The following is a 13,091-nucleotide window of genomic DNA, read 5'->3' on the forward strand; positions in this document are numbered from 1 at the left end:
TGTATCCAGCTCTGGAAAGGAAGGAAGAGAAAGCACCAAATATGGTTTTTCCAAGATTTCAGGTTTGGATCCTGAGGATATAAAGTCAATGATTGGCTCCTGACCCCCTTTAGGATCTGAGAGTTCTCAGAACATAACTGCTGTTTTCTCTTAGTTTTATTCAAGGCCTTGTAAAGTGTCCTCATTTTGGTCAAAGGATAAAAACAGTTTTCTAGAGGAAGAAATTAAAATCATTTCTAGTCATATGGAAAAACCCTCCAAATCACTATTGATCAGAAAAATGCAAATTAAAACAATTCCGAGGTACCACTATATACCTCTTAAATTGGCTAACATGATGGGAAAAGATAATGATAAATGTTGAAGGGGATGTGGGAAAACTGAGACAGGAATACATTATTGGTGGAGTTGTGAAGTGATCCAACCATTCTGGAGAGCAAAATGGAACTATGAACAAAGGCCCATCAAACCGTGCAGGCGCTTTGATCCAGCAGTGTTTCTACTGAGCCTATATCCCAAAGAGATCATAAAGGAAGGACAGGGACCCACGTGTGCAAAAATGTTTGTGGCAGCCATTTGTGGTGGCAAGGACCTGGAAACTGAGTGGATGCCCCAGCTGGGGAATGGTTGAGTAAACTGTGGTATATGAATGTTATGGAATATTATGGTTCTATAAGAAACAATCAGCAGGATGATTTCAGAAAGGCCTAGAGAGACTTACATGAACTGATGCTGAGTGAAATGAGCAGGACCAGGAGATCATTGTATATGGCAACAAGATTATACAATTATGAATTCTGACAGACATGGCTCTTTTCAACAATGAAGTGATTCAGACCAATTCCAATTGACTTGTGATGGAGAGAACCAAACTGCATCCAGAGAGAGGACTGTGGGAACTGAGTGTGGATCACAACATAGTATTTTCATTTTTTGTTGTTATTTGCTTGCTTTTTGTTTTCTTTTTCATTTTTTTCCTTCTTGTTCTGATTTTTCTTGTGTGCCATGATAAATATGGAGATATGTATAGCAGAATTGCACATGTTTAACATATTGAATTACTTGCTGTCTAGGGAGGAAGGGAGAAAAAAAATTTGGAACACTAGGTTTTGCAAAGGTGAAGGTTGAAAGCTATCTTTGTATGTATTTTAAAAATAAAAACATTATTATCTTTTTTTTTAAGTCCTCATTTTCCTCCCTTCTAGGTAGTCAGTATACTCAGTTCCCATGTTTCATAAGCAGGCATAATGATTAATATAAAAATTGGAATGAGAATATTTGAAGTGTTGGGAATTCTGATTCCTCCAACTAGTTGAACAGAAGAATAACTATGGATCTTTTCCTAATAAAAGCTTATCCTGGATGAGTCATCAGGGATTTATCCTGGACTAACAGTTCTTGCTTTCTTCCTCATTTCTATTTTTAACTCTCTCTCTCTCTCTCAGCATATTTATATATATGACACAGACTCCCTGCAAATAAACTATTTTTTATTTTTCATCTCTTCACAAAATAAATAAATTAATTCAATTTGCAGTGAACAATATCCCAAAGATAGGAAACCCTCCCCTCCCAAGTTCATTCTTAATAGAGTTCTCCAAAAATCTCTGGTGGGAGGAGAGAGATGATGGTGTAGGGAGCAGGGAGCCTGCAGCCCCAGAAAGCAACTCTGAGAGTGGAGAGAAGGGCTTCCCCTCACCCCTCTATGCCTGTTAGCACAGTGCTAGCTGGAACTGATAGCTTCCATCTCTGGGGAACCAGGAGGTAAAGGAGGAGTGGGGACAGGGAGGAGGGGGAAAGTAGTCTCCTTATTAGGAAAAAAACATTCTGGGCCTGCCAGAGATGTCTTCAGCAACACCACATCCTGAGGTGGGAAGAGGTTCCCAGATGGTGTTACTGGGTTCTATGAATGTCAGTCCAGTTTGTTCAAAATGAAGCTCTCTTTACTGGGGAAGGAGGCACGTCACTGCACTGCCCATCCATGGAATATGAAGTTGAGAAAGGCAACAGCCATGGCTCCCCCAAATGGAAGTAGCCCCACCCAGCAAGGATGAACCCCTCATGGTTCTGGACACTGTAACTTGGCTGCCTTTAGGCTCCCCTGAGCGGTGACCAATCTCAAAGTAGAATGTCATCCTCCTCTCACCAAATATGGTGGCCTGGGATGACCAGATGTGGAACTTGTCTATTGCCCAGGAGAATGTAAGCTCCAGGAAGGCAGGCATTAATTATTTGTTTTTTGTCTTTGGCTGCCCAGTCCCTGATGCAGAGCTTTGGTCACTTGAAGGCACCTGAATAAATGCTGGTGGAATTAATTAACTCTGTATAACAAATGCTAAATTTTTGTGTTTTGCTAAATTCTAGGCCACGGCTCTGAGGGGACAGGGGGAGTTTGTCACTGAACACTGTCTTTAGAAGCAAAACATGTACACGGAGACAGCATTCTGAGGTCAGGGTGCCTCTCTAAGGAGAGGGAGAAGCACCCCAACAACAAGAACAGGGAAACAATGGGGTAAAGAAGACAAGTCTCCTGAAAAGCAGGACTGGTGAAAGGAGGGGAGGAAGAGCTGAGCAGGCTCAAATTGACTCCAGCTGCCTCACTTTTTTCTGGGGACCCCCGTGGCAATGGCTCCTGCTCCCTGGGCTAAGGGAAACCTCAGCCTTTGGTTCTTCTAAGTCTCCCTCAAGACCCCAACTGACTTTTCTACCAACAACCTCCAACCAATACTTCTTGCTGGAAGAAAAATAACAAAAGAAGAAACTAAATCATAAATAACTTTAAAGCCCCAAATGGTCCCCTACTAAGTTATACAGTTTTCTCCCCAGAAACCTCAGTGGGGGAGAGGGGAGCTTCCAGATACTGGTTTGTCACTTTGATGGCTAATTTGTGGTCTGATGAAGGGGTAGGAAAAGACTACTGTCTTCCAGAGAGAAATAGAGACTTTGGGCTGCCCCTTCCCCCCTTTCTCCTGCATATTCTTTGTACCTTCCCCAGGCTTGGTCCAGCTTCAGCCAATCAACCAAAGAGACCTTTTATCTGTCCCCCTGGTTTTGATGATGCCTTCCAAAGGGAGGCCCCGGCAGCCTTCAAGGAGAGAGGCCCGGTAGGAGTCAAACGGTCTTTGGGGGTGAGTGTGTGTCATAAATAAATTGTAAAAGGGTTGGCCAAAAGCCAGGTTAAGGCAGCCTGTCTGCCACAAAAGTGAGTAAACTTACAGATAAAAGGAGGTAGTAGTGAGAACCAGGAGCCTGCAGGGGCCTCCCTGGGGCTGGGAGTTTCCCATGAGGCCTTCTGCGGCAGGTGGATCAGGCTAGGACTATCTCTCACCTCCAGTCCCTCTTCTACAACAATTAGGATAAACACAATGAGAGAGTCTCTCGGAGTGCTTAGGGCAGAGGTCCCCCGCAGGGACGGGGAGGCACTTGTAGGAAGTTGGGGAGCGAGGCAGAGTGTGCTGTGGGCGGGTGAAAATGAGATCGAGGCAGTCCAGCCTCCAGCCTCCGGGCAGGATTCCTCCGGGTGGGATGGAGGTTTGCAGGGCCGGGAGCTGCTCCGGTCTCGTTCTGTCCTAGGAAATCCCGGTGGCAAGAGGAGAAGAAGGGGGTGGGGCGGGGGGGGGGGTAAGGCGCAGGAGGAGGGGGGAGTAAGGCGCAGGGTGGGGCGGGGTAAGGCCTGCTTCTCTCGCAAGAGACGCGCCTGGCTCATTTAATTTCGTACTGGACGACCCTTGCCACCACAGCCCATCTCTCAGGCTGACACGGCTCCGCCTGCGCGGTGGCGGTTCAGTCTGGCAGCTGACGTGAGTAGGTCAGGGGAGTGGGGACGGGGCTGTGGCCGAGGATCCAGGGCCCCTCTCGCCATTACGTCACCCAGAAGGTGCCCCGGTCCTCCAGCAGACTGATGGAGCGATTGGTGAGGGTGGCGGGGTCGGGGGCCAGCTTGTAGCCGAAGAGCCGCATGGCGGGAGCGCAGGCTCCCTGGACCACCTGGGCCAGCTTGAAGGGGATGCTGAAGCGCCACTTGTCATACTGCTCCGAGGAGTTCTTCTGGGTGGAGTAGATGCCGCTGCTGTCCTGGGGGGCTTGGGTGTTCTTCCGGATCCAGTCCTCCACCTGCGGGGTGAGGGTGATCCCCGCGAAGCGGTACATCTCCCGGGCCTTCTGCAGCGGCAGGCGGGCCACGTCCTCGTAGCGCACCAGCATGTAGCGGCCCCGCAGCCAGGAGGGCTGGCTCAGGCCCAGCTCGGCCGAGAGCCGGATGCTCTCGCAGTTCCCCCGGAGCCGCTGGACCTCGTCCTCCCGCAGGCGGGCCTCCCCTTCCGCCACCCATTTCTTCCAGGTCTCGTACTTGCCGGAGAAGGCCACCATGCGGGACGCCTGCACGGCGCGGGGGTCCCGGACCAGCTGGATGATCCGCATGTCCAGGCGGGGGTCTTCCACCAGCGGCCGAAGGAACTCCAGCTGGCGGATGCGCACGGCCTTGAGCGCCATGTGCTCCTTGCGCAGGCAGGCGTCCGCGGCCAGGGTCAGGTTGAGGGGGCCGCAGCGGCGGTTCTTGCAGTGGAACTTCTCGAAGACCTTCTTGACGGCGGGCGTGCACACGGGCTCCTCGCAGAGCGAGCGGCTGGACCCTCTCCGGAACATGAACGGAGTCAGGTGGTCCTCGGGCAGCGGGCTGATGAAGTGCTCCAGGATGTAGAGGTCGCACAGGAACAGCTGCTTCAGCACGTCCCGGTAGACCAGGGCGGAGCCGGCGGCGTTGGCGCCCCCGGGCTCGAAGGTCACGGTCCGCTCGATGTGCCACAGAGGTTCGAAGAGGTAGAAGATGTTGCCCTGCTGGTTAAAGAACTCGCCCACGAAGGAGGAGCCCGTCCTGGTGGTGGCCATCAGCAGCACGTGCCGTCGCGGGCCCAGCGGCAGCTCCGCCGGCTCTCCCCCCAGCTGCAGGGTGACGTTCCGGAGCCGCTGCCGGAGCTGGGAGAAGGAAGAGTCCAGTTCGCTCAGGGACAGGAGGGACGCGTTCTCGGCGAGCATCAGCGCCGGGTCGGTGCCGTTCGCGTCCATGAGGGATTGTGGGATTTGCTTCAGCTTGTCCGAGACCCTGCGAGCATAAAGAAGAAGAATTAATAATAATGGAATCCACAGACAACTCTGCTTTGCAAAGCACTTTATTTTTTTTAAATAATAGCTTTTCATTTTCAAAATATACGCAAAGCTAGTTTTCAAAGAAAATGATGTTAGAGGGAATGTCAGAAAATTGGGACACTAATGCATAATGCATCGTTGGTGGAGTTGTGAACTGATCCAACCATTCTGGAGAGCAATTTAGAACTATGCCCCAAGGGCGATAAAAAAAAGTCTGCATACCTTTTGACCCAGCAGTGCCATTACTGGATCTGTATCCCAAGAAAATCATAAAGGAGGGGAAAGGACCCACGTGTGCAAAAATGTTTGTAGCAGCTCTTTTTGTGGTAGCAAAGAATTGGAAAAGGAGTAAATGCCCATCAGTTGGGAAATGGCTGAACAAGTTATGGTATATGAAGATAATGGAACATTTCTGTTCTATAAAAAATGATGAACAAGCTGGTTTTAGAAAGGCCTGGAAAGATTTATACAAACTGATGCTGAGTGAAACAAGCAGAACCAGGAATACATTGTACACTATACAACAAGAATGTGAGATGATCAATTATGAAATACTTGGTACTTTTCAACAGTTCGGTGATCCAAAGCAATCCCAATAGATTTTGGACAGAAAAATGCCATCCCCATCCAGAAAAAGAACTAAGGAGACTGAATGTAAATTACCACATGCTATTTTCACTTCTTTATTCTGTTTTTATTTTCTCTTTCCCATGGTTTTTCCCTTTTGCTTTGATTTTTCTCTCCCAACATGAATCATAAAGCAATGTGTGTTAAAAAATAAATAAAAATTTTAAAAGGAAGAAAAAATAAAATATATCAGTAGGGGCAGTTAAATGACACAGTAGATAGCGCACCTGCCCTGGAGTCAGGACCTCAGACATTTAACACTTTCTAGCTGTGTAGCAAGTCACTTAACCCCAATTGCCTCTCAAAAAATAAAATAATATCACTATTAAAGTTAATGTCTGTGTAAGCAGTCAAATGCCAATACACAAGCCATTTCCTTCAGGAAACCTTCTGGGAGCAATTCTTTCTACTTTAATCCCTGACTCAGAGAAATAGGATCCAGGGTTATTCGAAGTGTCTATTTGGCAAAGGAAAAAAGCGAGAACCAACAAAATCTGGTAATTTGCACAAGTTCATAGTTAAAGCTAAAGTTAGTAGCAGGATCAGCTAGGTGCCTTGGAGTCAGGAGGACCTGCATTCAAATCTCACTTGAGATACATAGTAACTGTGTGACTCTGGGCAAGACACTTAACTTCAATTATGTGCCCCCTCCCATGAAATAAAAATTAGTGACAGGGTTAAGACTGGAATTTAGGTATCCTATTCAACATGTAAAAGGACTGCTTGCCATCTAGGGGAGGGGGTGGAGGGAGGGAGGGGAAAAATCAGAACAGAAGTGAATGCAAGGGATAATGCTGTAAAAAATTACCCTGGCATGCGTTCTATCAATAAAAAGTTATAAAAAAAAAAAGATTTTCAGCTAAGAGAAACTCAATTTAATCCAACAATTATTTTTAAAAAACACTAGAAAAAAATTAATGATATAAAACTATTGTCCTCAATACCAATGGAAAGGACCCATACACACAAAGTATTTAAAGCAGCACCTTTTGTTGTAGTGAAAAGTACTATATTAACTGGGAACAAAGTGAGTACACAGCAAATAGGGAAAAGTGAGCAAATGTGGCCTAGGAATGTAAAGGAACATTATAAACTGTAAGAAATAAAGATTTTTCCCCTCAAGGCAAAAAAAAAAAAGGAACTTAGGTATCTTTTTAAACATTAAATCTATTTTTCCTCTTAACATCAAGCAATTTTTTCTTCCTTCCATTATCCCCTTAACCCACCTGGAAAAAAAGAAAAAAAAGAGAACCCTTTTGATAAATATGTATAATATTTAATTTTGGTCCCCCAAAAGTGAAGCAGGTACTAGTCTGCATTGGGAGGAGTTTTCTCACTGGGAATACCCTAAATCAATGAAACAACAGGTACAGATGATAGGTAGGTAGGCAGATTGATAGATGGATGGATGGTTAGATAGACAAATAGATAGTTGGATGGACAGAAGAACAGACAGGTAGGTAGCTAGAGATAATGAATGGGTGGATGATTGGATGGATGTATAGGTAGACAGACAGGTAGATAGGTAGATAGATAGATAGATAGATAGATAGATAGATAGATGGATGGAAAGATAGATAAATGGTGGATGAATAAGCAGATAGACAGACAGGTAGGTAGGTATGTAGGTAGATAGCTGAATAGGAAGATAGATGGATGGTGAATGGATAGACAGGTAGATAGATGATGGATGGATGGATGGGCAAATAGATAGATGGATAGAAGATAAGTAGATAGAGAGACAGATGGATAGAATGACAAATGAAATGAAAGTCAGTGAGTTTGGGTCATTGTTTTGTCTTGTCCTTCTATAAGATTACCAGCTCTATGAGGGTAGGGTTAATGTCTTATCCAAAGTCTGCTTGGGTCCCAGTATGTGCATAATGCTTTATATACAATGGGCACTTTTTTTCAATGAATGAGGGTATTTGTGAAAATAAGGGGAAAGTTTCCCTCATTTCTTACCTTGATATGATTTTATTTTCTTTCTCAATGAAGACAAAGACAATAACCACAAACAGCAGGAAAAGAGCATATTTGCTCCTCATTCTCAGGCTGTGAAGAATGTCCCGGGTATCCTGAGGCCAAGAATGTCCTTTTTCCATGGAGATCGATTGGAGGAGAGGGAGGGAGGGGCTCTGGGAGCTCCTTCCCCTCCCCACAACTTGCCCAGCCCCTAGCCTTGTGTGGTTAGCTGGACCACATCTTAGATCTTGCCATCAGGTAGAGGACACCCATGTCCTGCAAAAAGAGAAAAAATGATGTCAGCCGAACAGCTCACATTTTGAAACAAGGGGAAGAAGGATGTTGGAGCTAGTTGATGCAGCATTCCATCCTTCCAGGGGCTTTACACAACGACAGCCCCTAAGCATGGAAATCTAAAGCAAAGTGAACCTTAGGCCAGATGAATAATGGATTGGCTAGAATCTGAAATAGAATTAACCCCCAATACAATTGTTATTTAGCTATGAACAGAAGCAGCATTATTCTTCATTATGTTTCAAAAAAAACCTTATGATCTAGGCATGTAATCCAAGGAGGTCAAGGAGAGGAAGAAAGATCCTGGGAAAACCAACATATTCCTACTGGTGCTTACTGTAATAGCAAAGAACTGGACAAAGGATGGGATGCCCATTGAATTAAGGAATAGCCGAACCAGCAGTGGTAGATTGTAATGGGCTGAGGCTTGAGTTGATGCACTGAGGTCCCAAGCACATGAGGCTAAATAGTAATTGGACCATACTCTATTAATATATAAGCTTGGAGAAAGAATGACCCCTGCCCACTCTTTGTGTAAGTCCTGATGTGTTGTATAGGAAATGACGATTTTGGTGGGTGGAGACAGGGGAGGGAAAAAGGAAGGGGAGGAGAGCTCAGGCCCCACTTTCTCTGCTAGCTTTTGCCATTGTGACGGCTGTTCAGCTCAGATCCCCCTCTGTTAGCTGGCTTCCTGTCGCAGCTGCCCATATTGCTATTGCAATCCTTATTCACCTCTTCACTTCAATAAAGATTGAAGATTTTTCCCTTAACCTGAATTCCTGACTCCAGCTGATTTTAAATACGCGGTCATTACAGTAGATGAATATGAATATGGAGACTATCAGGATACACAGAAAGATTTTTATGAATTGATGCAAAGTGAAGTAGGCAAAATTGGGGAAACAATATATACAATGAATTATTGTTGTTGTTGTTTAGTCATTCAGTCGTGTCCAATTCCATATGAACCCATGGACACTTGTCCACATGATTGTCTTGGTAAAGATACTGGAAATATTTCCCTTTTTCTTTCCAGTATACCCCCATTTTATAGATGAGGAAATTGAGGCAAATAGGGGTTAAGTAATTTGCCCAAGGTCTCCCTACTAGTGAGTGTCTGAGACTAGATTTGAATGAGACTCCAGATTCAGTGTTCTATCCATTGTACCACCTCACTGCCCCATTTTACACAAGTGTACATAGTAGTTAAAATAATAATGTAAATGAAAGGAACAATAACAACATAGTATCCAAATTGAGCATTATATAATTATAGCTTTGTCCCAAAGAAGAGACATGAGAACACACCTCCCCTTCCCTTCCTTGTAAAGGTGGGGACTATGGAAGTGGAATACTAACAAATTAGGACTGATTGGTTATCACTGTTGTTGCTCGCTGAACTGCTTTTCCCCTCTTTTAAAAAAATTCCTATATGAGGGGCAGCTAGGTGGTGCAGTGGATAGAGCACCAGCCCTGAAGTCAGGAGGATCTGAGTTCAAATGTGGTCTCAGACACTTAATACTTCCTAGTTGTGTGACTCTGGGCAAGTCACTTAACCCTAACTGCCTCAGCAGCAGGAAAAAAAAATTCTTATATGAGAGGTCTATGTAGGTGTGGGAGGGAGAAGGGATTGTTTGGCAAATGATGGTGACCTAAAAACAAGGATAATCAATAACTTAAGCATTTCTAAAACCAGAAAAAGTTGGAATAACATCGTCTCCCCCTCATTCTCACCCTAACCTTGACATGGGCATTCAGAATGATGGAGTTGCCTATTCTCCCAGCTGGAAGGGATGGCTCCTCAGCGGGGTTAGAGCTACCTCCTCTGTAAGGCACGTGGCCAGTGCTCACTCAGTTTTTGCTGCTTCCCAGGGCCATCCATTCCACTTCTGTTCTGAGTAAAACATGCCCCACTCTCAGCAAAGAGCTGATGAATTAGAGATATGGCGCTAATAATAATAATAATAAAAAAGAAAAGTATAAGGTATAAAAACCTTTATGACTCTAGGTATGAATACAAGTAAAAATGACTATGATTATATACGACTATCTTTATGACCTTTAATTTTAATATATATCATAAAGATATGCAACAAATGTACCATTTGATAGAGCAAATGGGAAAATTGAAGAACATTTGAATAAAGATTGGTAAACTTAAAAACAAAAAAAGAGATATGGAGCTAAGGAGGAGGAGTCAATGTGTTGACTGTTTTGCTCACTTTCACTTCTCTTACAAAGGCGGATTCTATTGAGAGTTGACTGGGAGTCACAATGATTTTTTTTTTAAAGAATTAACAAAACATTTTAAGAAAAGCAAAACAAGGATTGGTAGGTGACCCAGTGGATAGAGCCTCCGCTTTGGAGTCAGGAGGACCTGAGTTTAAATCCAGTTTCAGATACTTACTAGCTGGGCAAGTCACTTAACCCTGAGTGCCAGAAAAAAAAAATTAAAGTGAGACAGGAAATAAGACACTCAGTAGAGCAATGTTAAGGAATAATAGTTTCTAAAATTTATATTAAATTTCAAAGTTTACAAACCACTTATATTATCACATCTGACCTATCACAACAACCTTGTGAGATTGTTACTATGAACTATATTATAGATAAGGAATCTGATGCTTAAGAAAGGTTAAACAAATGATCCAGAGTTACATAGCTAATAAACGGTTAAGGCAGAATTCAAACCTAGTATGTCCAGATCAGAATCCAGCATCCTACCCACTTCTCCAACTTCAGGGAAAGAGAAATGGAAGCCAAAAGGAGAAAAAATCTAGGAAGAGGGGGCAGTCAGCATCTTCCAAAGCTTCTGAGATCAAGAAGATGGAACTTGAGGAAGAACCTGAAGAGATGGCCGATAATCTTGGAGGTCAAAGGAGATGGAGCTTGAGAAAGAGCATCGAACAGATGGTCAATGACCTTGGAGGTCAAAGAAGGTGGAGCTTGAGGAAGAACCTGAAGAGATGGTCAATAATCTTGGAGGTCAAAGGAGATGGAACTTGAGGAAGAGCATTGAACAGATGGTCGATAACCTCAGAGATCAAAAAATATGGAGCTTGAGGAAGAACTTGAAGAGATGGTAGCTAACTTCTGAAAGTCCATGAAGTAAGAGTGATCACTGAGGATGTGAAGCTACTTCCCAGCCTCTGTCCCCAGCAGAGCCAAGAAGCTGTCCACTCAAATAGCCTGAGAGCACGTCTGCTGTGCTGCACATATGGAGAGCTCTTTTCTCAAGAGTAAGAAGGTGGTTGTTTTTTTCCTTCCTGGTCCTTATGCCAAGAGAGGCCAGATTCCTAGAAACAATAAGGACCTCCCCTAACATCTTACACCAGCAACCTATTTCCTGAGGCAAAACTATCGTCCCAGAAAAGCTCCCTCCTTCCTTCCTATTGGGAACAACCTACTCATTTTCATTTGTGCAAAATACTCCATGTTTCATGGGTTCAGGATCTTTGGGCACCTGCTGTTTCCCCAGAGGATCCCTGAGGCTTTGCTAGAAAAGGGAATCCGTAGCACAGCACCTTCTTTTGAGCTTCCTTCAGCCGAGGAGCTCCAATTCTCGGAATTCCCATCCTGGTTCTGGCCTCTGGATAGAGGTAAGGAGAACTGTGGGTGGGTGGGTGGAGACATGGGGTGGTGCAACAAATTTCACCCAGAGTCTTCATTCTAGAGGGATAGTGTCTGTTCCTATCAAACCTCTCTATCCAGATATTCTTATAGGTTACATAGCCTGTGATATTTCTGGTTCCTGGAATCTTGCTTTAGAGAAAATCATAGAAACTTGATGTTTGAAGACATTAGAAACCATCGAAGGTCAAACTCCACCTGCTTAGAGGGCAGTACCCAATGGACCACTCTGAGCCTTTCTTTCATCTTCTAATGGTCCCCGCTTAAACTCTGCCCATTCAGACTTGGCTAGGATCGCCCCTTTCCAACCATGTGCTTTAAGAACCTTGCCACCTGCCCTGCCAAAGACCACAGAGAATCTAATTCTATCTTCTTCAGGGCATTGTGCTCTCCTTCCCCCCAACTAGAATGTAAGCTCCTTGAGAGCAGAAACTCTGGTTTTTAATTTGTATTTACAGTATTTAGCATAGTGCTTTACAAATAATATTACTTAATTGCAAATAATGTTTTCCTATTGCATTCCATCTTAATCCCTCTCTGAATAAGAATCCCTCTACTTCTCTGCAACATAGATGACTTTTGTTCAGTCACCCTTTGTTCAGTTAGTCAGTCAATAAGCATTTATTAAGTGCCTACTGTGTACCAGGTGTTGTGCTGATTACTGAGATTACAAAGAAAAGCAAAAAAATCAGTTCCTGTTCTCAAGGAGCTGGAGGAGTTAGATGGAATAGTGGTTAAAGTGTCACATCTGAAACAAGGAAGACTCATCTTTCTGAGTGCAAATCCAGCCTCAGATACTTGCTAGCTGTGTGACCCTGGGCAAGTGACTTCACTCTGCCTCAGTTTCCTTATCTGCAAAATGAGCTGGAGAAGGAAATGGCAAACCACTCCAGTATCTCTGCCAAGAAAACCCCAAAGAGTCACAAAGAGTCAGACATGACTGAAAAATGACTTAACAACAGATCTCAAAAAGATAATGTGTAATCAACTGTGTACAAACAAGACATATATAGTATAAATTAGGGACAGCCTGGGAGGGAAGCTGCTGAGATTAAGGAGGATTTGGAAATGCTTCTTAGAGAAGGTAAGACTTTAGCTGAGACTTGAAGGAAGCCAGGGAATAGAAGATGTAAAGATAAAGTGTGAGATGATTCCTGGTTTAGAGTAACAGCCAGTGAAGGTGAGGATGATTGGGAGATGGAGTCTCTTCTGGGAACAATAACAAAGAAGCCAGTGTCCATATCTAAAAGTAAATGGGAAAGAAAAGGGAGTCAGGCTATGAAGGGCTTTGAATGCCAAACAAGTATTTTATATTTTACATTTGCTCCTGGAAATGATAGGAAGCCACTGGAATCTATTGATTAAAAGTGCCAGATCTGTGCTTTAGGGAGATCACTTTGATAGTTTAGTGGAAAACGGAGTGGATTGGG

General features: G+C 44.2%; 1 protein-coding gene across 3 annotated transcripts in view; it reads right to left on the reverse strand.

The window, feature by feature from the left end:
• Positions 1 to 1,469: 1,469 nt before the first annotated feature.
• CHST3 (carbohydrate sulfotransferase 3) overlaps positions 1,470 to 13,091 on the reverse strand; it is a 60,322-nt gene continuing 48,700 nt past the window's right edge. For all 3 annotated transcript variants that reach the window (XM_051982190.1, XM_051982191.1, XM_051982189.1), the window contains exons 3-4: positions 7,738 to 8,013; positions 1,470 to 5,101 (exon numbers count right to left, since the gene is read on the reverse strand). In XM_051982190.1, coding sequence (XP_051838150.1) covers positions 3,862 to 5,101; positions 7,738 to 7,877 — 1,380 coding nt within the window. In that variant the 5' untranslated portion in view covers positions 7,878 to 8,013 and the 3' untranslated portion in view covers positions 1,470 to 3,861. The remainder of the gene's footprint in view (positions 5,102 to 7,737; positions 8,014 to 13,091) is intronic.

The sequence above is a fragment of the Antechinus flavipes genome, chromosome 2 (assembly GCF_016432865.1).
Source record: "Antechinus flavipes isolate AdamAnt ecotype Samford, QLD, Australia chromosome 2, AdamAnt_v2, whole genome shotgun sequence".
Lineage (NCBI taxonomy): Eukaryota > Metazoa > Chordata > Mammalia > Dasyuromorphia > Dasyuridae > Antechinus > Antechinus flavipes.